General features: G+C 45.9%; 1 protein-coding gene across 4 annotated transcripts in view; it reads right to left on the bottom strand.

Annotated features, from left to right (window-relative positions):
- Positions 1 to 25,759, bottom strand: part of RALB (RAS like proto-oncogene B) — a 73,787-nt gene that overhangs the window by 13,180 nt on the left and 34,848 nt on the right. For 3 of the 4 annotated variants that reach the window (XM_059912063.1, XM_059912059.1, XM_059912064.1), the window contains one exon: positions 3,940 to 4,099. In XM_059912063.1, the coding sequence (XP_059768046.1) occupies positions 3,940 to 4,053 (114 nt within the window). In that variant the 5' untranslated portion in view covers positions 4,054 to 4,099. Of the gene's footprint in view, positions 1 to 3,939; positions 4,100 to 12,726; positions 12,885 to 25,759 lie in introns of those variants that run through there. The other variant, XM_059912060.1, reaches the window with a different exon arrangement.

Genomic DNA, 25,759 nt, shown 5'->3' on the forward strand with positions numbered 1-25,759 from the left:
GAAGGGCAAAGCACTGGACCAAGAACAAAGGGTCCGCATGGCTCGGGAGGCGTCAGCCGACCCGCATCTCCGAGCACGGGACTCAGTTTCCTTTTCTCTGGCCTCCCGGACAGGGGGAGCCACTCCTGGCCGCTCCTCGGAACTGCTGGCAGAGCTTCAGGAAAAGCACGACCCGGCTCCAGCTCCAGAGGGATTTGGCAAAGGAGCCCCGGGGGAGTCTGCGATCAGCCGGGCTTGGCCGTCACCCCTAAGGTCTCTTCAAGCTCCAAAACTGTGATTCTAGAGCCAGACCCTTCAACCTCGCAGCCACTAGCCGGGCAGCAGGGGCTCAGCGGCCACAGGTGTTGGACAGCACAGATACAGAACACGCCCTGCATCACAGAAGGTTCTAGCAGGCAGCACTGTTAGGGGGATGGACGCAAGCACTCCGTCTCTTCTTCTGCCGCTGTGCTTTTATTTTACCGTTCCTTCAACAACTGCTGCTTTCTGGTCCCCACATACGTTAGCCAGGGGGAAACAGACTAAGGCCAGGCACAGCTTCCCCTTGGTTCTCTGCAGAAACTAGGAAGAAGAGAAAAAGCTCTTGATTCTTCCGCATCTCTTCCCCTCCCTCTTGCTGTACACACAGAAACATACGCAGGGAAAGTGAAACATGCCGTCTAGACTGCCCCTGGTCTCCTGCGGCGTCAGCCACCAGGCTGGGCAGGACGGCTCCAACCTCACGGCGGAGTCGGGCTCGGGGTCCGAACGTGCTCTCAGATTTGGCACCCGGGGCCCCTCTGTCACCGCGTGGTAGAGCAGCGCCCCTCCCCTGACGTGACTCCGGCCAGGCCGCCCCCCAGACAGCAGCGCGACAGACCTTCCGGGCTGGACGACTCTCCCGTGCGGGGCCCTCCGGCACCCTGCAGCACCTTCGGTAGCAACCCCGGCCTCCACCCACTGGGGGCCAGTCGCATGCCCCCGTTGTGACGGCCCCAAATGTCCCCAGACGCTGCCCGTTACTCAGCGGTGGGGGGAGGACACACAGAACCCCCCCTCGTCTCCGTTAACACCTGCTCTTCTAACCCCGTTTCCCGCGTTTTAATTCCTCTCCTCGCTGTTGCTTCCTCCCCAGCCTCTGTTATAGAAGGAAAATAAGGAATCTTTAGGAAGCAAATCACATTTTTAAGGAAAAACAAATAAAGACTTCCAAGGCAGATTTTGTAACTTGCCTCTCTTCTTTTATGCAAAAATGTTTGGCGTAAATTAAACAGATTCTGCTAGATTTCCCCACTTTGGCCCCTAGTATAAAATAAAGAAAAACAACCCTCCAAAACAAAAGTATACAAATAATGGAGAGGGTGTGGAGAAACAGGAACCCTCCTACACTGTTGGTCGGAACGTAGACTGGTGCAGCCACTGTGGAGAACAGTACGGAGGTTCCTTAAAAAACTAAAAATAGAGCCGCCATATGACCCAGCAATCCCACTCCCGGGCATATATCCAGAGAAAACTCTAATTCAAAAAGATACATGCACCCCTGTGTTCATAGCAGCACTATTTACAATAACCATAAAAAAGAATGAAATAATGCCATTTGCAGCAACATGGGTGGACCTAGATTCTCATACTAAGTGGAAGTCAGTCAGAAAGAGAAAGACAAATACCACATGATATCGCTCTTATGTGGAATCTAAAATATGGCACAAATGAGCGTGTCTATGAAACAGAAACACCCTCGCGGACACAGAGAACAGACTTGCCAAGGGGGAGGGAGGGTGGGGGAGGGATGGACTTCAAGTTTGGGATTAGTAGACGTAAACTATTGTATATAGGACGGATAAACAGCAAGGTCCTACTGTAGAGCACAGGGAACTCTACTCAATATCCTGTGATGAACCGTAATGGAAAAGAATATAAAAAAAGAATGTATATATATGTATGACTGAATCACTTTGCTGTACAGCAGAAATTAGCACAACATTGTAAATCAACTATACTTCAATTAAAAAAGAAAAAAAAAAGAAATTGGTCATGCAGAAACATACAAACAAAAAGTTTCTCATGATAAGATGCAGTGGGGTGTGACCCAGGGGGAGATGGTCTGGAGGTTTTGGTTTTGGTCTGAAGCTTATTCACTGCAGGGCCTTCTTTTAAGAAAAGAATACAAGAGTACACATATAATGGTAAATACAAAAATGATTATCTAGAAGGAGAAGAGAAATTATAGTTCATTACACAGTTTTTAAAATACACAGATACTCAGGTGAACGCAACCCTCGGGGGCCCCTCGATGGGTCACGCCCTTGTACGGCTTTCTCCGCTTGAGCACACAAGGCCCTGAGGCTGGCTTGCAACCAACAGCACACAGCAGAGTGATGACACGACGCCGTGACCATGTTCCTGTGTGGAAGGATCCGTCTTGGCTACCAGACACTTCCCTGCTGGCCGGGGAGAAGCAAGCGGCCATGGGAAGAGCTGTCTACAGAAAGGGCCACGCGGCAGAGAACTGGGGGCGGCCTCCAGCAGCTGAGGCCCCGTCCTGCACCTGCCAGCAGCCCGCGGGCTCGCAGGAGACCGGGCACCCTCCCCACAGCCTGAGACCCTGGGCGGCACCACGCTCAGCCGGGCCAGACTCCTGGCAACGGGAGGTGACGGATGTCCGTGTGGGGATTTCTTCCACGGCAATACTACAAATACCACTCGCACCCCAAATCCGGCAGAATAACAGTCTTGCTCGTTAACTGCTGACACACCTCTGCAATACCGTCCTACTCTGTTGGCTGTATGCGTTTGAACTATCTTGTCAGATGCCAGGGATCCTGAAGCACTGGGTTGGCCAAAAAGTTCGTTCCGGGCCACTGCAAGATGGTCTGGAAAAAACCCGGACGCACTTTTTGGCCGAGCCAACGTTGCCTATAGAGAATTGAAAAAGAATTCAGTCCTTCCTCTAGCACAGCTGGTCCGAGTTTCTCTTTCATGACGGTTTAGCAAGGTTTCTTCGGCTTCACGACTAGGTGACGTTCCTAGTAAGGACGGTTCAGGGACTACTGGCAAATTTAGGCCCTGCATCCGTCTTCCCCGTAAGGAGCCATAAGGCCTGGAAGAACCTTCCAGACCGGCCTCTGACACTGCCTTTGGAGCCGCTGCCCACTCACTTGCCATGCCGGGCGCCTTGGACACAGCCCTCCCCGCGCCCCCATCACAAGGCCAGGGCCCCTGCTAACTGCATCCTTAAGTTGGCTTCCCTTGGCCACATCCCAAAATGTCGCGGCCACTGCAGCACACCCTGTGTAGCAGGAAGCTGGACGGGGCAGAGCCTGGTGGAAAGAGAGGGTCATCTTAGCTGATCGTGGTGACAGCGTCCTCTGCCGCAAATTCTGGAAGGCACGAGCCGCGCAAACAGGGTGCCAGCGAGAGGCCCCGAGGCTCCGGCTCTGGTCTGGACACGCTGCTGCACCACCAGCCATCGGCCGTCAAGCAGGGACACCTGTTTCCACAGGAGTCAAGCCTGTGCCGTCGCACTGGACTTGGCAGCAGCGCCATTACCCCCAGGAAGTGATGCAAGCTTGGGGCTTTAGCTTGAACCGGGGGAACCGGAGCAAGGAGAAGAGATGGCGCTCTTAGGGCAGCTCAGCTGTCCCCTTCAGTGCCTGCACGAGCTGGCTGTCGCAGCTAAGCATCTGGCCCGCCCTTTCGACACCTGCCCCCAGCTCCTGTCGTAATATAATGACAGAAACGATGCAAGCAGGGACCCCGCATGTCCCTGCCTGAGCTGAAACGACTCGCCTAACATCAGCAGTGCAGCTCTTACCCTGGCTGGAACCCCCTGGAAAGCTACTCAGAAGCCACCGTAGCACAGCTTGCCCCATGACCCCGATGAGCCCCAGGGAACGGGCACAGGGACGCAGCTGGAGGAGGGACGTGGCGACAGCAGGCCGACGGGGAGGCGTGTCTTACCTCATCGTACATGAACTGCAAGGTCAGGGCCGACTTGCCCACCCCTCCGCTGCCGACCATGATGACCTTGTGGAGGGCCAGGGAGCTCTGGCTCTTGCTCTTGTTTGCAGCCATCCCGCTGGTTTTCTGCGAAACGCGGCCAGAGGACCCGGACGAAGAGCTGCCAAGGAAGAAGACAGACTCAGAGGCGGTTTGGTTTCCACCCAAAGGATATCAAATGAAAACCCTCCAGAAAAGCCTAACCCAGACGTTCCACCAGAGAGGTCATTCTTCCAGGCTCGAGGCAGAGATGAAGCCCCCCAAGCGCTGCCGAGCCACAAACCAGAGCTGAGCCGACCCGAGGGAAGGTGAGACGGAGAGAAGAAACGGGCGTGCGCACCGGACGCCCCATCACTGGAGGTGGAGGGGAGGATGGTCCACCAGCAAACCCACACGTCCTCAGCAGAGCCGCATGGGGCGGGCGAGGCACGCAGCGACCCCGCGCCACCTGTGCCACGGGAGCCGCTCAGGGCCCCAGCATCTCTGTGCCCTCACTCCCCCCCAGCCCCCGCAACACACCCACACGGCCCTCCCAGGGTACCAAGGGGGGCTCTGAAAAGGGGTGAGTAAACCTGCTTTTAATAATCAGCATCCCTTCACGACACAGGACAGTTAAAAGAAAGACAACTAAATTATTTATTCCACGTTGATTTACATTAAGAACTAAAATGAGTCAGACTTTTCCAAAACAACAATCTATTAGTCAAAATCAGTTTAGGTTAGATAGCCTCAACCACCAGAGGGCAGACAGCAGAAGCAAGAAAAACTACAATCCTGCAGCCTGTGGACCAAAAACCACAGTTACAGAAAGACAGAGAAGATGAAAAGGCAGAGGGCTATGTACCAGATGAAGGAACAAGAAAAAACCCCAGAAAAACAACTAAATGAAGTGGAGATAGGCAACCTTCCAGAAAAAGAATTCAGAATAATGATAGTGAAGATGATCCAGGACCTCGGAATAAGAATGGAGGCAAAGATTGAGAAGATGCAAGAAATGATTAACAAAGACCTAGAAGAATTAAAGAACAAACAAACAGAGATGACCAATGCAATAACTGAAATGAAAACTACACTAGAAGGAATCAATAGCAGAATAACTGAGGCAGAAGAACGGATAAGTGACCTGGAAGACAGAATGGTGGAATTAACTGCTGCGGAACAGACTAAAGAAAAAAGAATGAAAAGAAATGAAGACAGCCTAAGAGACCTCTGGGACAACATTAAACGCAACAACATTCGCATTATAGGGGTCCCAGAAGGAGAAGAGAGAGAGAAAGGACCAGAGAAAATATTTGAAGAGATTATAGTCGAAAACTTCCCTAACATGGGAAAGGAAATAGCCACCCAAGTCCAGGAAGTGCAGAGAGTCCCATACAGAATAAACTCAAGGAGAAACACACCGAGACACATAGTAATCAAAGTGGCAAAAATTAAAGACAAAGAAAAATTATTGAAAGCAGCAAGGGAAAAACAACAAATAACATACAAGGGAACTCCCATAAGGTTAACAGCTGATTTCTCAGCAGAAACTCTACAAGCCAGAAGGGAGTGGCATGATATACTTAAAGTGATGAAAGGGAAGAACCTACAACCAAGATTACTCTACCCAGCAAGGATCTCATTTAGATTTGATGGAGAAATCAAAAGCTTTACAGACAAGCAAAAGCTAAGAGAATTCAGCACCACCAAACCAGCTCTACAACAAATGCTAAAGGAACTTCTCTAAGTGGGAAACACAAGAGAAGAAAAGGACCTACAAAAACAAACCCAAAACAATTAAGAAAATGGTCATAGGAACATACATATCGATAATTACCTTAAACGTGAATGGATTAAATGCCCCAACCAAAAGACATAGACTGGCTGAATGGATACAAAAACAAGACCCATATATATGCTGTCTACAAGAGACCCACTTTAGACCTAGGGACACATACAGACTGAAAGTGAGGGGATGGAAAAAGATATTCCATGTAAATGGAAATCAAAAGAAAGCTGGAGTAGCTATACTCATATCAGATAAAATAGACTTTAAAATAAAGAATGTTACAAGAGACAAGGAAGGACACTACATAATGATCCAGGGATCAATCCAAGAAGAAGATATAACAATTATAAATATATATGCACCCAACATAGGAGCACCTCAATACATAAGGCAACTGCTAACAGCTATAAAAGAGGAAATCGACAGTAACACAGTAATAGTGGGGGACTTTAACACCTCACTTACACCAATGGACAGATCATCCAAAACGAAAATAAATAAGGAAACAGAAGCTTTAAATGACACAATAGACCAGATATATTTAATTGATATATATAGGACATTCCATCCAAAAACAGCAGATTACACGTTCTTCTCAAGTGCGCACGGAACATTCTCCAGGATAGATCACATCTTGGGTCACAAATCAAGCCTCAGTAAATTTAAGAAAATTGAAATCATATCAAGCATCTTTTCTGACCACAACGCTATGAGATTAGAAATGAATTACAGGGAAAAAAACGTAAAAAGGACAAACACATGGAGGCTAAACAATACGTTACTAAATAACCAAGAGATCACTGAAGAAATCAAAGAGGAAATCAAAAAATACCTAGAGACAAATGACAATGAAAACACGATGACCCAAAACCTATGGGATGCAGCAAAAGCAGTTCTAAGAGGGAAGTTTATAGCTATACAAGCCTACCTAAAGAAACAAGAAAAATCTCAAGTAAACAATCTAACCTTACACCTAAAGAAACTAGAGAAAGAAGAACAAACAAAACCCAAAGTTAGCAGAAGGAAAGAAATCATAAAGATCAGAGCAGAAATAAATGAAATACAAACAAAGAAAACAATAGCAAAGATCAATAAAACTAAAAGTTGGTTCTTTGAGAAGATAAACAAAATTGATAAGCCATTAGCCAGACTCATCAAGAAAAAGAGGGAGAGGACTCAAATCAATAAAATCAGAAATGAAAAAGGAGAAGTTACAACAGACACCGCAGAAATACAAAGCATCCTAAGAGACTACTACAAGCAACTTTATGCCAATAAAATGGACAACCTGGAAGAAATGGACAAATTCTTAGAAAGGTATAACCTTCCAAGACTGAACCAGGAAGAAACAGAAAATATGAACAGACCAATCACAAGTAATGAAATTGAAACTGTGATTAAAAATCTTCCAACAAACAAAAGTCCAGGACCAGATGGCTTCACAGGTGAATTCTATCAAACATTTAGAGAAGAGCTAACACCCATCCTTCTCAAACTCTTCCAAAAAATTGCAGAGGAAGGAACACTCCCAAACTCATTCTATGAGGCCACCATCACCCTGATACCAAAACCAGACAAAGACACTACAAAAAAAGAAAATTACAGACCAATATCACTGATGAATATAGATGCAAAAATCCTCAACAAAATACTAGCAAACAGAATCCAACAACACATTAAAAGGATCATACACCACGATCAAGTGGGATTTATCCCAGGGATGCAAGGATTCTTCAATATACGCAAATCAATCAATGTGATACACCATATTAACAAATTGAAGAATAAAAACCATATGATCATCTCAATAGATGCAGAAAAAGCTTTTGACAAAATTCAACACCCATTTCTGATAAAAACTCTCCAGAAAGTGGGCATAGAGGGAAGCTACCTCAACATAATAAAGGCCATATATGACAAACCCACAGCAAACATCATTCTCAATGGTGAAAAACTGAAAGCATTTCCTCTAAGATCAGGAACGAGACAAGGATGTCCACTCTCACCACTATTATTCAACATAGTTCTGGAAGTCCTAGCCATGGCAATCAGAGAAGAAAAAGAAATAAAAGGAATACAAATTGGAAAAGAAGAAGTAAAACTGTCACTGTTTGCGGATGACATGATACTATACATAGAGAATCCTAAAACTGCCACCAGAAAACTGCTAGAGCTAATCAATGAATATGGTAAAGTTGCAGGATACAAAATTAATGCCCAGAAATCTCTTGCATTCCTATACACTAATGATGAAAAATCTGAAAGAGAAATTAAGGAAACACTCCCATTTACCATTGCAACAAAAAGAATAAAATACCTAGGAATAAACCTACCTAGGGAGACAAAAGACCTGTATGCAGAAAACTATAAGACACTGATGAAAGAAATTAAAGATGATACCAACAGATGGAGAGATATACCATGTTCTTGGATTGGAAGAATCAACATTGTGAAAATGAGTATACTACCCAAAGCAATCTACAGATTCAATGCAATCCCTATCAAATTACCAATGGCATTTTTTACGGAGCTAGAACAAATCATCTTAAAATTTGTATGGAGACACAAAAGACCCCGAATAGCCAAAGCAGTCTTGAGGGAAAAAAATGGAGCTGGAGGAATCAGACTCCCTGACTTCAGACTATACTACAAAGCTACAGTAATCAAGACAATATGGTACTGGCACAAAAACAGAAACATAGATCAATGGAACAAGATAGAAAGCCCAGAGATTAACCCACGCACCTATGGTCAACTAATCTATGACAAAGGAGGCAAAGATATACAATGGAGAAAAGACAGTCTCTTCAATAAGTGGTGCTGGGAAAACTGGACAGCTACATGTAAAAGAATGAAATTAGAATACTCCCTAACACCATACACAAAAATAAACTCAAAATGGATTAGAGACCTAAATATAAGACTGGACACTATAAAACTCTTAGAGGAAAACATAGGAAGAACACTCTTTGACATAAATCACAGCAAGATCTTTTTTGATCCACCTCCTAGAGTAACGGAAATAAAAACAAAAATAAACAAGTGGGACCTAATGAAACTTCAAAGCTTTTGCACAGCAAAGGAAACCATAAACAAGACGAAAAGACAACCCTCAGAATGGGAGAAAATATTTGCAAATGAATCAACGGACAAAGGATTAATCTCCAAAATATATAAACAGCTCATTCAGCTCAATATTAAAGAAACAAACACCCCAATCCAAAAATGGGCAGAAGACCTAAATAGACATTTCTCCAAAGAAGACATACAGACGGCCACGAAGCACATGAAAAGATGCTCAACATCACTAATTATTAGAGAAATGCAAATCAAAACTACAATGAGGTATCACCTCACTCCTGTTAGAATGGGCATCATCAGAAAATCTACAAACAACAAATGCTGGAGAGGGTGTGGAGAAAAGGGAACCCTCTTGCACTGTTGGTGGGAATGTAAATTGATACAGCCACTATGGAGAACAATATGGAGGTTCCTTAAAAAACTAAAAATAGAATTACCATACGACCCAGCAATCCCACTACTGGGCATATACCCAGAGAAAACCGTAATTCAAAAAGACACATGCACCCGAATGTTCATTGCAGCACTATTTACAATAGCCAGGTCATGGAAGCAACCTAAATGCCCATCAACAGACGAATGGATAAAGAAGTTATGGTACATATATACAATGGAATATTACTCAGCCATAAAAAGGAACGAAATTGAGTCATTTGTTGAGACGTGGATGGATCTAGAGACTGTCATACAGAGTGAAGTAAGTCAGAAAGAGAAAAACAAATATCGTATATTAATGCATGTATGTGGAACCTAGAAAAATGGTACAGATGAGCCAGTTTGCAGGGCAGAAGTTGAGACACAGATGTAGAGAATGGACATATGGACACCAAGGGGGGAAAACTGCGGTGGGGTGGGGATGGTGGTGTGCTGAATTGGGCGATTGGGATTGACATGTATACACTGATGTGTATAAAATTGATGCCTAATAAGAACCTGCAGTATAAAAAAACAAACAAAACAACTAATACTAAACTTTCATTGGGTTATTTGTATGGAAATATGTTAATATAAATGTTTCAGACATTACATGAAATTTCTAAAAATCTTATATTTGTATGTGTATGGAAATATGTATGGAAATATGTTAATATAAATGTTTCAGACATTACATGAAATTTCTAAAAATCTTATATGTTCTGGTATAATGTTATAAGTAATAATCCTAGTTATTACTTTAAAATGTATATCTCAGAAATAACTAATTTTCTTGTCAACTGCATTATTATGAACTTTCATCAAATCTTTAACCGTGGTCATTTTTAAGTCTTTTGTCATTTACAGACAGTTCTGGGTGTACTCTGATGATTTTGCAAATATGTTCCTATAAAAGGGTTTCATCTTCAAGAAATTCATGGAAAAGACTCTGACAAGTACAGGTTTCTGGTAACTGACTGTACTGCTGAACTGAATGAATAAGCATTTTCAGAACTCTAATGAAAAACTGATGAACTCATAAAAGTGCTAACAAAAGATCCAGATGAAAAAAAAAATTAATTACATGGGACTGAGTGAACTGATGAGGATGAGTATAATTTTTGTGACTTTCTGTCTGAATTAAAAAAAAAAAAATCCCACAAGGACTCAGAGGCAAAGAATATACAAATCAATTTTCACTGCAAAGTAAAGGAGCTGTTACAGTGGAGGATTACTGGACTGAATGTCAATATTATGACATAGTATGAGTGTGTTTCATGTTTGGTAATTGCAATCATTGTTGCTTTTGTTGTGGTCATCCATGTACAATGCTTGGTGTCAGTCTATTTATCTCTTGTAAAAATAAAATACAGTGTGTGTGTGTGTGTGAAAAAAAAAAAATCAGTTTAGCCTCATCAGAGTGAGATAAAGTGAGTAGAACAGAGCAACCTCGGCGGTGTGGGAAGAGAAAGTATTCTGAAAAAACACATTTAACAGGTACCTGAAACTTGGCATCTAATTAAACTGACAAGCTTTTGCACAGCAAAGGAAACCATAAACAAAACAGAAAGACAGAATTTTCTCCCTTACAGAATGGGAGAAAATATATGAAAATGAAGCAACCGACAAGGGATTAATTTCCAAAATTTACAAACAGCTCATACAACTCAATATCAAAAAAAAACAACCAACCCAATCAAAAAATGGGCAGAAGACCTAACTAGACCTTTCTCCAAAGAAGACATACAGATGGCCAACAAACACATGAAAAAATGCTCAACATCACTAATTATTAGAGAAATGCAAATTAAAACTACAATGAGGTATCACCTCACACCAGTCAGAAACGGCCATCAAAAATTCTACAAACAATAAATGCTGCAGAGGATGTGGAGAAAAGGGAACCCTCCTACACTGTTGGTGGGAATGTTAAGTGGTTGCAGCCACTATGGAGAACAGTATGGAGGTTCCTTAAAAAACTGAAAATAGAACTACCATATGCTCCTGCATAACCCAAGTGCCAATTTTTATTTTAAACGATTTTTATGGAAAATCTCTCTCACAGATGCCACAGCGTAAGGAAAAAGGGCATGGGCTCAGGCATGTCACGGGCCCAAGTCTGGCTCTGCCATTCGTGAAATGCGGGACCTGGACACTAGTTATTCAGTTTCTCTAAGCCAGTTTTCTTATTTGCAGACACAAGTAAACCACTACCCACCCTGCAGGATTTTTCTGAGTATTAAATGAGATAACACATGTGAAAGATCGAAGCCCTGTGCCTAGCATATAACAGGAACTTAAAAGGGCTGGTTTCCTTCCTATCTCATTTTAAGAGAATTTTTTTTCTAATTAGACACGGTGGGCACCTATTTCTGACAAAGTAACTTGAAAATACCGCCAGTAGAAAAAAAATAAATACACACACACACACCATTGCATAACAGAAAACAACATCATTTTAAATCAGTGGTTCCCATCCTCGGTGGCACAAGGGGATCCCTGGGGAGCTTTAAAAACCTCCCCAGAGATTCTGATGGAGTTTGGTCTGGGATGCCTGGGATCGGAGCCTGGGCATGAGAACATCTAAAAGCTTCCCAGGTGATGACAGTAGACCTCCAAGGTTGAGAACTTCTATGAAATGCACAGCTGGGCTCAAAAAAAAATCCCAATGCTGGGGAGAAAAAAAATCAGAGCTGATATTTCTGTGGTCCTAGGTGGTTGCTGCTCTGGGTAACTTAGGATTTAACACACACACAGGTCTGTCCCTCAGAGACACCAAGAGCCTCGAAGGAATGCACCTTCAGGTAAAGAATGGACGAGCAGGACTTCCCTGGCGGCGCAGTGGTTAAGAACCCGCCTGCCAACGCAGGGGACACAGGTTCGAGCCCTGGTCCGGGAGGATATCCCACATGCTGCGGAGCAATGAAGCCCGTGCGCCACAACTACTGAGCCTGAGCTCTAGAGGCCGCGAGCCACAACTACTGAAGCCCGTGAGCAACAACTACTGAGCCCGCGAGCCACAACTACTGAGCCCACGAGCCACAACTACTGAGCCCGTGCTCCGCAACAAGAGAAGCCACCGCAATGAGAAGTCCGCGCCCAGCAACGAAGAAGACCCAACACAGCCAAAAATAAAATAAATAAATAAATTTATTAAAAAAAAAAAAAAAGAATGGACGAGCAAAACATCGGCCCACTGTTGAGGAGGAAGACATTCCCTCTGCCCTTCCAGGCTCTTCTTTCTGCTCGAAGAATTAAACTGACATGAAACAGATTAACAGGAGAAAATCCAGCAAAGTCCAGTGACATGTGGACCTGGGAGAGACCCAGACAACCTGAGTACCTTGTTCAAACGGCCGAAGCCCTCACCTTAGATCCCATCCTTGCCTAACGGCAGAAGAGGATGTTGAAGATGGGGAGAGTCGGTTATGAGAGGTGACCAGGGAAGGCCGGGTAAACAAGGGGAAGGTCCTTGAAGTCCTTACCTTCTCCGCCCGTAGGAGCTGCTAGAGATTCGGTCGTCCTCGTGTGCCTGGTACAGCGAGGCGGACGCCCTTGCATGTGGAGATTCCCCTGGTAAATGTCCCTGTCTCTTACAAAAAGGTGACTCCTACTGGGTTTTCAGAGTTTCTTCTACGCCTGCTGTTTCCCGGAAAATAACCAGCTTAAAACTATTAACATGCCAAAGAGACCTATTCTGGGATGGTACCTGCTCCGCTACAGCACCCACAGGGGAGGACAGCACGGAAGCGTGTCCGCCTGAGCCCTGGCCGCAGGAAAGTGTGCCCTGAAGCTGCGACCGCAGCACTCCCCCAAAGCCAGGAAGCAACACGGAAAGTAACCCCAGGCTGCTCAGGGTGCTAGACTACAACCTCTGCGGGGGGACGCAGTGAAGACGGCTCAGGATTCCTACAACCAAAGCCCACAAATAGGGGCCCACAGCCCCCACCTGTGAAACACCTAAGGAAATAACCACCAGGAGAGTCGGCGGCCGTAACGAGTAGGACTTTTCAGACAGCCACTATAAAAAGTATTATTTGATCATTTTTAACAAAGGCAGAGGCAAAATGTGGGGAAACTGCATTATCAGGAGGCCGAGAGTTGAACAAGAATCACTCTGAAGGTCTACAATCCTTTTTTAAGTATTTAAAATGAAAAGTAATAACAATGTAGGGGAGGGAAAACAAACCCATCTTAGTTCATCGGCGGGGCCCTGAAAATCAGACTGACGAGAGACAGATGGAGAGAAAAACAGAGACTTCTGAACAGGTGCATCTCGCATCCACGCAGGAGAGCGCGGTGGGGGTGTCTCCACGGGTGGTGGGACTCGGGCTCACAGAGCCTCTTAACCAAGGAACAGCGGATGTTGCAGGGAAGTGACAAGACAAGCGAGGGGGCCTTGCGCTTCTGCGAGGGGGAAACTGACGCAGGGTGTGGGCTGTGAGGAAGGGGCGTTACCGCGATTCCCCGGGGGCCTCCTCTGGGTGATTCAGGATCGCCCCGCCCTTCCTGGTGGAGACGGGAAGGTAGAACTTTTCTTTGTGTCTGTTACTTTTCAGTTGCCTTCAGCTCAAAATAATCCTTACGTCAAAGTGGCATCTTTTGGGGTGACATGTTCTGACCCCCCTTCGGTGCTCAGTAGAAAATTTAGAAAATACACAAAACTATCTTTAAAAAAAAGAGAAAAATCCCATCACCCAGAGATATTCGCTATTACAGCGTTACTTCCTGCCCATAATTTAATCTGTATATTCTTATATTTTAATCCATATATTCCTATATTTAAGACCTTTCTGAAGTCATATTTATGTAGTTTTGCATGTTATTTTTCACGTAGTATAGCTACCTGTCTTCTTAAGCAGTGAAGACTGATCATACTCATAGCTTTTCTGGATGATTCAAGGACCATCATCACTATGGAAACCAGTCGTGTGACCGGCTGCTCTGGGTGGGATCACATGTCTGCTGGCTCCCCTCAAGCTGGACCCGCCATCCACTCTCCCTTTTCTAATGACGTGCTTTTTAATAAGCGTTCTAAGCAATTAACTAGATAATTAAGCACATTTGAATTGTGACTAAAATAGGGTAAGTGGGATGAGGAGCCCGCCTCCCCCAAAGGCTCAGGAAGGTGAAGCTGCTTTGGGCCTAATTTCTGGTCCACAGCTGCTCACCATAGGGCCGAGGTCAGTGCCTGAGGCTGGAAACTCCAGACCATCAACCCATCACACGATTTCTCCGAAGCAGCCTTGCTTCCATGAATTATTATAGTTGTATGAAAATGGAGAAATCCTTTTCCAGATTAGGGGCAGGGGTGCTTTCAAACACATGTAGACATCTAACTCTGAGCTGTTATTTTCAAAACACAAAGTCAGTTTCTCTAGAAGAAACCACAATAAATGGATTGAAGACTGTTCAACAAATCCACAGATATTTGCCAAAGTATCTGTGCTCAAAGCTCAAAAACTGAAATAACCATGGTGGCTCTTTCCAGTATGTATAACCCGAGAACACTTGACACGATGAGGGGCAAGGCAGGAGAGTCAGCCTGGACCAATCCCGGAAACTGCAAACGCCGACCTCCAGACTCCTGTAACCGGAGATGATAAACCCCTATTTGTTTAAACCATTCTGAGTCTATTGTTACTTGTACTGAAAGCATTCCAGAAACAGTCTTTGCACTCCAGAGACTCAAAGTCCAGTGATTAGTTACAGAAGATTAGTCGACAATTATAGTATGGCTGACAAATTCTACGGCAGAAGTATCCAAGGGCTCTGGGGTCACAGAGGAGGGACATCTAGATCAGAGCAGGTCAGGGGATGTTCTTACAGGGAGAACTGAGATGTGAAGGAGGTGGCTACAGAGGAGGAGAAATACCAGGAAGAAAACAAGTCAGTGAGGCTCAGGAAGTCACGTCGACGATTTAATGTTTATAACAGATGTGCCTCGCCCATAAACATGTTCTTAAAAAATAACACAGCTATCCCTTCCCCGAACATTTTATTAGCAAAAGTTCCAAGTTTTCAGAAAAGTAGGAAGAGCTGCACAGTGAACCCATATTCGCAGCCCTGGATTCTACAATCAACATGTTACTCCATTTGCTTTATCGCAAACCCAGTCATCGGGCCTCCCCTGACCCACCCATCAATCCATCTTACTTTTTGATGTGTTTCCACGGAAACTGTAGACATCAGTACATGCCATCCCTAACTTCAGCAGACGTCCACTGTTTACAAAACAATTATACTTCTCCCAGAACCACCTCCGAGGGGCTTGCAAACCTCTTAATCTCTTCCACGAACTCTTTGGGTTCATCGCCAGTACACAAAAGCCACAACACAGACCTTCCAACAAGGGGAATCGGGGCCCATAACGTCAAGTTCTGGCAGGCTCACACCTTACAGTCGGAAGTTTTTTTACCGGGGACTTGGGAAACACAACAACAGACACCCTTTAATACATCTCTACCTACCGACCGGAAAGCTCTATAGTGGGCTTCGTTTTTGTCCAAAAAAAACATTTAAACACTACTCTGTGCTAAGCTGTGCATCTCTGCCCTTAGAAAATGCAATCTCCTAAGGAAAGAGGTATAAACAAAGCATGGAAATAGAACTGCCCACATGCAGTGATAAAGATGCTACAAGGTCTGATGGAAAGCATGATGAACTCTGGGAAAAGAAGATCCAGAAAGGCTTCGACATGGAGTCCAAGTTCACTCAGCAGAGGGGCTGAGAGAGCGAAGCTTCCCACGCATAACGGAAGGCGTGCAAAGCAACAGAGGCATGAAGCGTGCTGGCGGGTCTGGTATCACGTGACATGGAAGTGCAGGGACAGGGTGGGGAAGTGACAGTGCATTACGTCTCAAAAGACAGATTGTTCACCTAAAAATGAGCCTAAAGTGCTGTCTGAAGAAATCTATCCTACAGAAAGCAGGGAGCCACTGCAGGTGGGTCCCCCAGCCCGACCTAACTGTAAGGCATGGGGAAGAATGAACACGTTCCCTCCCGTACAGAAAACCAAGACAGCTTCATTTAGGTAGCTTGGCAAGGAGACAAAAGAGCTGGGAAATGGTTTTCCTACGTAATTTCTATAGGACACACTAATATTAGAGGGGGCTCTCTACCACTTAGCACTGATTCAAATACAACCACACACATTCCCCTGAGAAGTAACATTCTGAACGCAAATCATGGTATAGATACATAAACCACGCAAGTGTGTGTGGCTTCTACTGCCCCCCAATCCCATGGGCTAATACAGTCATTAGTCTCTTGTTAAACTTAAGCTGGGAGAGAACAAATCAGTAGGTAGAGTCAACCTTGTCTGTATCAGAGGGTTGTCATGAAAATCAAACGAGAATTTGAAAATGTAGAAGAAAAGTACTCTTCAGTCCTCATAAAATTCATCTGTCCTGGGTAACGTGGTACACAAAAGCACACGGGGAACAATCAAACACTGTACACGTGCAAAGAATTGCATTTAGCACTTTTTCTCCAGATAATATGACTTGAAGGTGGTAACCTGGATATTACTAATAGGCCATAATCATAATATTTAAGTCTCTCAGAATATTATTCAAGTTTTTAGTCCTTTAAATAATCAAAATGGAAGACAATCCTAAATCTGGGACAATCTAAGCACCAAAATAATTAAGGACAGTAATGAAAACAAACCACTGAAAAACAAGGTATTCATGAATCCATACCTATCGTAAATAGTAAACAAACAAAGGGAGACAGGAGGGCTCCTGCTTAGAGCAGAACACCAAAGGCTGACTGATAAACGTACAAGGAGGGAAAGCGGAAAAAACCCCAACATTTTGCAACTATCAGAGTAAAGACTGGTTCAGGCAAGAATCATTAGTAAGATGCTAAAGCTAAAGGGGAGATTTAGATGAGGAACAGGATACTTTTCATGGTCTTAAAGTGTCTCCATAGATTATTTATGAATCAGACTCTGCATTTTAACAAGCAGCACTATTCTAAGTGTCAAGACAAATCCCAACTGTTCATACCACTTCTTGTTACGATCCAAATCAGGAACAATTCGATCTAAATTAGGTCATGAAGGACCCTCCCCCCCAAAAAACAGCACTCTCAAATATGAAGGAACACAGCAAACAGACTGCAGCGGCTGTAAATGCTGAATAATGACAAAGAAAAGCGCAGTGACACTGTCTACTCAGGGGACATCATTTCCCTTAACACTGAAAGTCGACATGCAGCCTTCCTATTTCCTAGCACCTAACACCAAATTATACATCGTTGTGACAAAATGACTATATATATGAGTGTGCATGTGTATGAGAATAGGAACTGACAGCACTGAACCCCTACATCCCTATCCTTTTAATGACAAAACACAAACTTGTGGTTATTAGTAAACAGTCTCACACGCACTCCCTGGACAGATAGGTAGGTAGTGTCTTATTCCTATGTGTGCCTCCAGGGCCTGCAGTGAATCAGAGACCTAGAAATGCCCAGAGAACGTGTAAAGAATGAATGAACGATGAGGGAAGAGTTTTAAGAAATAAAAATGAGGACACATTTTAAATAATTTTCCATAACTCGTACTATGGCACATTTCTCATCCACGTTCCATTAAGGAAATGTCTCCTGATTGTTCTAGTGTGAACATTGATTCTAGAAGGTAAGCAGTTAAAGTGGCAGCCCTCCCCAGAGGTTCTTTTTGTAGTTCAGCAATAAATGCTGTTAGCTACAAAAATAATAATTTTTAAATGCACACCTGTGCAAGCACAGGCACACACGCATGCTCAGAAGCCAAGTTGAAGAGATGGGTCAAAGATGGACAATTAAAGATCAATAAAGATAATAACTGCAATGGATTGAAACACATCTAATTTGTTCACAATGAAACTAAAAAAGCACCTATTCGTCACCTTTGGAGGACTAGTGAAACAACTCATTATTTTAAAAATTGGTAAATTAAATCTTTGAGAGGCCATTTTCCAACCTCATGTACAATGCCCCCAGTATTCTCCAAAAAAAAAAAAAAATTGGTAAATTAAGGGAAAGAATTAAAAAGGTATCTTGTTTCTCCTACATAAACTGTACTAACAGGTGACCAAATAATAGATGAAGCAAAGTTTCCCTTTACAAAATATTCTAACTAATCAAGGAATGATGGAATTGGGGCTATCACCATTTTGCAACTCCTCATGAGTTAAGAAATCTAGTATCAATGGCTGCTAACATTACAAAAAGAGACAACCTGACACCTTGAAAAAGACACATAATTATCAATGATGTAGTCTTGACAAAAAAGCTTCTAAATCTAACTACTGATTTACCAGAGGTGCAGGAGACAGAGGAATATGCTGAACATACCACACGGACACACCATCAGCAACACAGAGACTGTAGGAAGCTCTATGGAATAAGCCACCCAGTTTCTTCAACAAATAAAGTGCAAGAGAAAAGAAAGATGGAGAGGGAACCTGTAAATTATGACACCTAAGAGCCGTATCAACTGACTGAAATACATGCCTTATGTGGATCCCAGTTTGAACAAACACACACACAAGAAAACTGGGGAATTCTGAACACTGGCTGAATTTGATAATATTAAGGAATTATTCTTTAAAAAAATTTCAAGTGACTACATTTAACCTCATTACAAAAGAAGCTAAATGATATATGGGATTTGTTTCAAAGTTATCAAGGGGGAAGAGAGGAAGTAGGGATGTAGATGAAATCAGATTAGCCATAAACTGATCATAAACTGTTGAAGCTGACTGATAGATACAAGGTAGTTGATTATATTAGTCTCTGTACTTTTATATATATTTGAAAATTTCCACATTAAAAAGTTTTTTAAAATAATGAGGACAAAGATATAGGTGCCTGGGTCCCACTCCCCTAGAGATTCCAATTTAGGCACATGGAAACCTAGGTGCTCAGGCTGTCCAGGTGATTCCAATTCACACCTAGATTGAAAACCATCCCATTAAATTTTGAGTTCTTTGAGAACAGAGTCTGTATTTTGTTTACCACAATTTCACCCATTACCTATCACAGAAAACATATTTAAATATTAATTGAATGAATTAACTAAGATGGGAGCCATTTTCTCACGTTAATTTTTTTTTTTTAACATCTTTATTGGAGTATAATTGCTTTATAATGGTGTGTTCGTTTCTGCTTTATAACAAAGTGAATCAGTTATCACCTTAATTCCATAGCAATTAGAATACTCATCTGGCTGGAACCATGAATCTAACTTCAGCTGGAATTCTTATTTTCTAATGACTATTAGCTGACAGTCTCACAGATAACACTGTTCTACCACCTTTGTTTTTGCAAGGGCCATAGTTCATTGCTATCTTAAGAAAATTGATTCACTTTTCACAAACTGATTCAAAATTATTTTCCTGAGTTTCTAGTATCTCGATGGAGATGAGAAATATCACTGCTTAACTCTCTGATGTCATCCCTAGAGACGATCTCTTTATTTTTCATTCAGCCCATCAAGTGAATGCTTTTCCTCTTCATATTCACCTCCTAACTAGAGAGTCTTAGTCATCATAGACTCTTCTATTTAACTTCTGTTCTGCAAATTCAAGTACTACAGCCATCTCCATATATTCACACTGAAGTTTTAAAGTCTTCAGAAATAGGGGAGCCCCGAGTAAACGAGAAAGAAAATTTTTTAAAGGTTGTTTCTCTTGGGAAAGCATAGACTTTTACCATGTGTGTGTACAGCACAGGGCGCTATAGGTTATCTCATAATAACCTATAATGGAAAAGAATCTGAAAAAGAATATATAGATATAGATCTCAATCACTTTGCTCTACACATGAAACTAACATGACATTGTAAATCAACTCTACTTCAATTAGAAAAAAAACCCTCTGGGTGTGAGGCTGCTTACCTGACACTTCTGTCCCTTCCCACCGAGGGCACCAGGTGACAGCACACCTGGCTTCGAAAGTACACAAACAACTCAAGTCCAGGGACTGAGACCCAGGCAGGGCCGGGGGGGAAATACACGACACAGAAGCACTTCCTCCTGAATGAATAAAGCGTGAACTCTACATACAGCCGAAGGAGCTTCCAGGGAAGCCCACTGCTCTGCCCCTTGTATGTCTAGGACTCTTGTCCACAGTGACAGAAGCCCCAGGTGAAAGTAGCTTAAGCAGAAAAGTCACCGATCGGCTCACACAGCCGATGTCCAGGGACCAGGACGATGCCGCCAGGACCAGAACTTGCTCTCCCGTCGTAGGTCTCCCCTCTCCAACCTCGTGGCCCGCTACTCTGCCCCAACCATCGCCCCCCTCCCAACCTCAGGCCTCTCGCAGTCTACGCTCAGACTCGATTCCTTGTCCTGTGGGCTTCCACATTCACATCACGTCCTCAGGGAGGCCTCCTGGACCACCCGGCCTCAGGCAGCCCTCACATCCCCCACCTCTGCCCTTTGCGCCTCTCACTGCCCTGACCCCAGCCTGCAGTTCTTTTCTTATTTCCTACTTACTTGCTTTTTGCTATTCATTCCACAATAACTGAAGCTCCCTGAGGGCAGGCCCCAGAGCTGCCTTTCCTTCTTGTATCCTGCCACTGTAGGGATATTTCCCTTTTATCATCACATAAATCATGCTGCAACCTAAATAACATGGATTTTACCCACACTGTGGTGTGAAATCTAGCGCATGGCGTAAACTTGACACTTGGGGATTCATTCATATCTTATTTCAGATACTTATGGTCAAAAGCCTAAAAACTGTTAAGCCACTACTTCCTTATTTCAAAAGCAAAGTTTGACAAGCGGATAACATTAGTTTATATTTTTTAAGGTTTGAGAATTTGTCACTAAAGAATTTTAATCTCTTAAGGTTGTTATTTCAATACTCTTTAAGAGTCTCATCATTGCACCCACTGCTTTAAATGAGCACTTATGGTCATCTGATTGCTATCTGGTTGGCTGCGACCTTTCTGACTGGCCGTCTCGTACCCGATCTGCCTCTCGGAAGGGAGCCCAGGCCCCTGCAGGGGACAGCTGAACCTGGACGGCCAGCTGACGGGAAGGGCAGGACAGCTGCTCTGAGCACCTGAGCTCCAGGGGCTGCTGGTCACCCAGCCAGGGGTCTCCACAGCCACAGACTCACGGGGGCCGCGGCTGAGCCCTCCCGCAAATCTTTCTAGCAAACAAAGATACTCGGTATGGACTTCTCTAGCTGGTAAATTTGCACGTTCTTACTGCTTTTCACGAAACGGGGACTCCAGGAGTGCCGGTCCTGGCAGGAAACAACTGCAGTCATCAGAGCGCTCAGTTTCTCTCTGTAGTCTCAGCCTTTCCCACGTGTACTGACTCAGAGAAGGAAACTCCAGGGCGCCCTCCCTGTGTGCAGCTGCTACTGACCCCAGCACCGGGAATAGAACATTTTTATCTTCCCATGCAGGTATGACTCAGTTTCCATGTCTATGAAAATAAGGAAGTTGAATTAAATGATCTAAGTTCCTTTCCAAGTTTTTGCTGTTTTTTTTTTCCTTCTGAAATTAGATCTGCAGAACAACTTAGTGCTCCCGTGTGCCTAAGGAAATTTGTTTTAGGTGTTTCTGTTCCCTAAAGCATATCTCTTTACCCGTTCTCCCACCAAAGGGGGGGAAAAAAAACCAACCTTAAACGCAAACAAACTCAATTAACTAACACAAAGCCAGCAAGCTCTGAGTTACTCCTCATAAGCACCTGCCTCTGGTCTGTACCTCTGGGCACATGTTCCTTCCTCCTGATGGAGTGGCCGCCTGAATATCTCCTCCCCCACCTTCCTGGACAGCCCGCCGCCCAGCTTAGCTGACCCTCCCAGTCTACGCAGGCTCCCAGGCCTGTCAACACCACCCACGGCTGCACTGCATGAGGTCTGTCCCGCAGAGACACCGAGAGCTGCCCATTCATCCTGTGTGCCGTGTGCCTGGCACTTAGGAGATGTTCAATCCGTGGTGGATAAGAAAAGCAAGTTCTCCGTCTGGGTTGGGAGGCCTCAAAAGGACAAGTGGTAACTGGTAAACTCTGAGAAGTGTATTCCCTTGAAGGATGACTCTGCTGAACTACAAGCTAAGCAATAAGAAATGGTGGAGGGTAACTGGCAAGCTCTGGTTGTTTAAGAACGTGTGATTATTTCTGAAATAAAGACCTCTCCCACCAGGCCCTCACCCCCCAGGGAATCTGGGGATCTCACTGGCCTTGGAGCGGGCCACCAATTTAGACCTGAGCTCCTTCCACCTGCACAGGCCACCGTGGAGACAGGGAGCTGCTTCACTTCCCGACGGCTGAAGGTCAAGTCTGGAACTAGCGCACACGGCCCCGTCCCGAATGACTAACCCAAATAAGATCCTGTTTAGAGATGTGCTACCACCACTTCTGCATTATCTGCTAGCACATCACATGCACGCAGACAGAGCTATGTGACCTGGAAGGTCACTTAACTGGTCGGTGGCAGGGCTGGGAGTGGCCACCCAGCCGTCCTGCCTCAGCATCCCCACCCTGAGCTGGACACTGTGCTGCTCCGTGAGTGGGCTGGGCTGGGCTGGGAGAGGCCTTCAAACGTGGTGCGAAGTCCTGGAATTCGTGGATCAGAAAGCTCATCAAGAGACAGAAATGCAGAGGCAACTCGAGCACAAGCTCTATCAATAAAACACAGACCTGAGAGGAAACGCACAACAAAAAGCAGTTATCATACACCCCAAAGAACGGAAAGCAGGGACCTGAATAGATATCTGTACACCCGCGTTCGCAGCAGCATTATTCACAATAGCTAAAACGTGGAAGCAACCCAAGTGTCCATCGATGGATGAATGGAAAACAAAATGTGGCCCATCATACAGTGGAATATTATGGAGCCTTAAAAAGGAATGAAATTCTGACATATGCCAACATGGATGAAGCTTGAAGGCATTAGGCTGAGTGAAATAAGCTCCCACAAAAGAAAAACCCCTTGTGATTCCCCTTATCCGAGGGCCCTGGAACAGTCAGAGTCATAGAGATGAGAAGCAGACCAGCGGGGGCCGGGGGCCGGGGGCCAGGGCCAGGAGGATGGGCTTAGTGTCCAATGGGCCCCGAGTTTCAGATGGGATGATGCAAGTGCTTAGGAGTCGGGACAGTGGTGATGACCGCACAACAACGTGCATGTACTTAACGCCACTGAACTGTACACGCAAAAAATGTCAAAATGGTAAATTTTATGTCATGTATATTTCACCACAACTTTTTAAAAAGTAGTTATATACCAACTGCAGTGTGGATCAGGAGAAAAAGCCGCTCAACTTGAAGTCTGGAGCCTGCCATTAGGGAGCTAACGACCTTGGTTAAGTTGCCTTTCTCAGCCTCCGTGTGATGCATAAAATACACAGGAGATCTGTATCCTCCGAGTCATTATCAAGAAACGAGAAAACCCCTATCGCGATACCTGGCTCTGAGTAAGCGCTTCGCCTTTGGGGTATCACTCTGATATTCCAGCAAGTCTTGAGAAGGAAACTGGCCGAGGAGCCGAAGCTAAGCCACGGCAGCGCACCGCCATCAGAGTCGTGTCCTCCAACGGGCCAGCCCCGGCCTCCACCCCGCTAGCTCACCGGCTCCCGTGCCGGCCCGCCGTCACTCTCCGCCTCTGGACACGAGAGCCCTGGCCTCCAGCACCTTCCCCCGGGCCCACGCCCCTCCTTCCCCGGCAGAGACCCCGCAGCCTCTCCCTCCCGCTCACCACCCTTCCCGCTGCCGGAGCGGGAAAGCAAGCCACGCAACCAGCCTCAGGAAACGTCACAGGCCGGGCGTTTAGGGTCACAAAGCGGAACGGGCATGCACTCCCCGCTTCCTAGAAATCTCCCTGGGAGGCTCCCCAGGCCCTCCCCACGCTCGCTCTGCCCCAGTGCCTTACCTCATCTTCCCCAAACGGAGGCCACCGGGCACGCCGCCCCATTGCTCCGCCTCCCAATCCCCAGCCGCCCGCATCCACGCCCACCTCCTCCCGGGCTCCTGCAGGCCAGCCCTCCACGCAGGCTCCGGACTCCGTGCTGCCCCCTCGCCCCAGAGCGGCCCTCTGCCGTCACCCTCCTTTCCCTGCATCGCGAGTCAGCCTTCGCCTCCCTACGGGATCCTCCCCCACAGCATACAGACGGTTCTGTTTAACCTTCGTCCTAAACACGTACGCCCCTCTGGCCAGTGACACAATTTCTCTGCGGGCCTGGCTACCTGTGCCCGTGCCTCTCGGGCAGATTCCCTGGGCATCTTGTTCAGACGCGCATTCTGACTCGGCAGGTCTGGGGTGGAGCCCAGGACTCGGTTCTGCCAGCGCCGCCCAGACACTGCTCCCGCCACAGAGCCCCTCTGAGCAGCAGGGCCTTGTGCTTCTTCCCTCCGTCCGAATCCGCTCTGACCCTGCACCCTCCCCCAGCACAAGTTCAGCGAGACCGTCCCGTCAAGGTCGCCGATAAACTCCATGCTGCAGACTCCAGCTAAAGTTCTCTTTCTCCTCTCCGGTCCTCTCAAACACGAGGGTGCAGCCGCTGAGACAGAAGTGTGCCCAGCAAGGGGAAGGCGCCTAGCGGGCCAAGCAAAGAGCCCTCTGCATCTCCCTGCAGACACGGCCCCCCCGGGCCCTGCTGCTCCCCTGGCAGGGGGTCCCGTCAGGTCCTTCTCCTCTACCTGGCTTCCCGTGTCAGTCCTCCTCAGAGCTCAGCCTTCCCCCTCACCTCCCCACTCTCCCCTGTGGGGATCTCATCCGTCTCAGCAGCTTTATCTGTAGCCCCCAAACTCTCAGGACGCAGCCCAGGGCGCTCTCCTGACCTCCAGGCTCCTTCACCTCCTCTGCCTTGGGCCACCTCTCCCCGCTCGGGTGTCTCACAAGAATCTCCAGCTTAATGTTCCCAGAAGAGAACTCTAGATTCTTCCCCCCTTAAAAGCTGTTCCTTCTCCATGATTCCCATAGCCAGCCATACTCATCACTACCACCAGAAACCCAGGAGTCACCTGTGACCCCTCTTGCCCCTCCGCCGCCTCAATTCACGACCAGTTCTACTGATTCCACCTCCAAGTCCCACTCCAAAGCCATCTGCTTCCAGAGCCCAGAGCCAGCCACCAACCACTGACCAGCCACGACCTGCTCACTGGCCTCTCATCGCCACTTCAGCCTGTCCACAGCCTCTTCTCCACACAGCCCCTGCTGCAAACAAAAGCCCCTACAAGTGGACGCGTGTTCACCATGAATGAAACCCAAACCCTCCACCCACCGTCGCCCCCAAGACCCTGCACCGGCCTTCCCCCAGCCAGTGTGCCTTCCTTCAGCTCCCAGCACAGGCCAAGTACTGTCCTGCCCAGGACCCCTTCCACGCGCTCTACCCTTTCCTCATCTGGCTTTTAGGAAGACCCGAAGCAAGAGGAAGCACGGTACGCTCAGGCAACTGAAGAAGGATCCACGTGGCTGCCTGGAGCAGAAAGAAAGAGGTGGAGCCTGGCATGAGACGGAGGTAGAGAGGAAAGTAAGGGCCAGTAGGCCCAGTAGTTTAGGGATTTT

The sequence above is a fragment of the Balaenoptera ricei genome (genome assembly GCF_028023285.1).
Source record: "Balaenoptera ricei isolate mBalRic1 chromosome 7 unlocalized genomic scaffold, mBalRic1.hap2 SUPER_6_unloc_1, whole genome shotgun sequence".
NCBI lineage: Eukaryota > Metazoa > Chordata > Mammalia > Artiodactyla > Balaenopteridae > Balaenoptera > Balaenoptera ricei.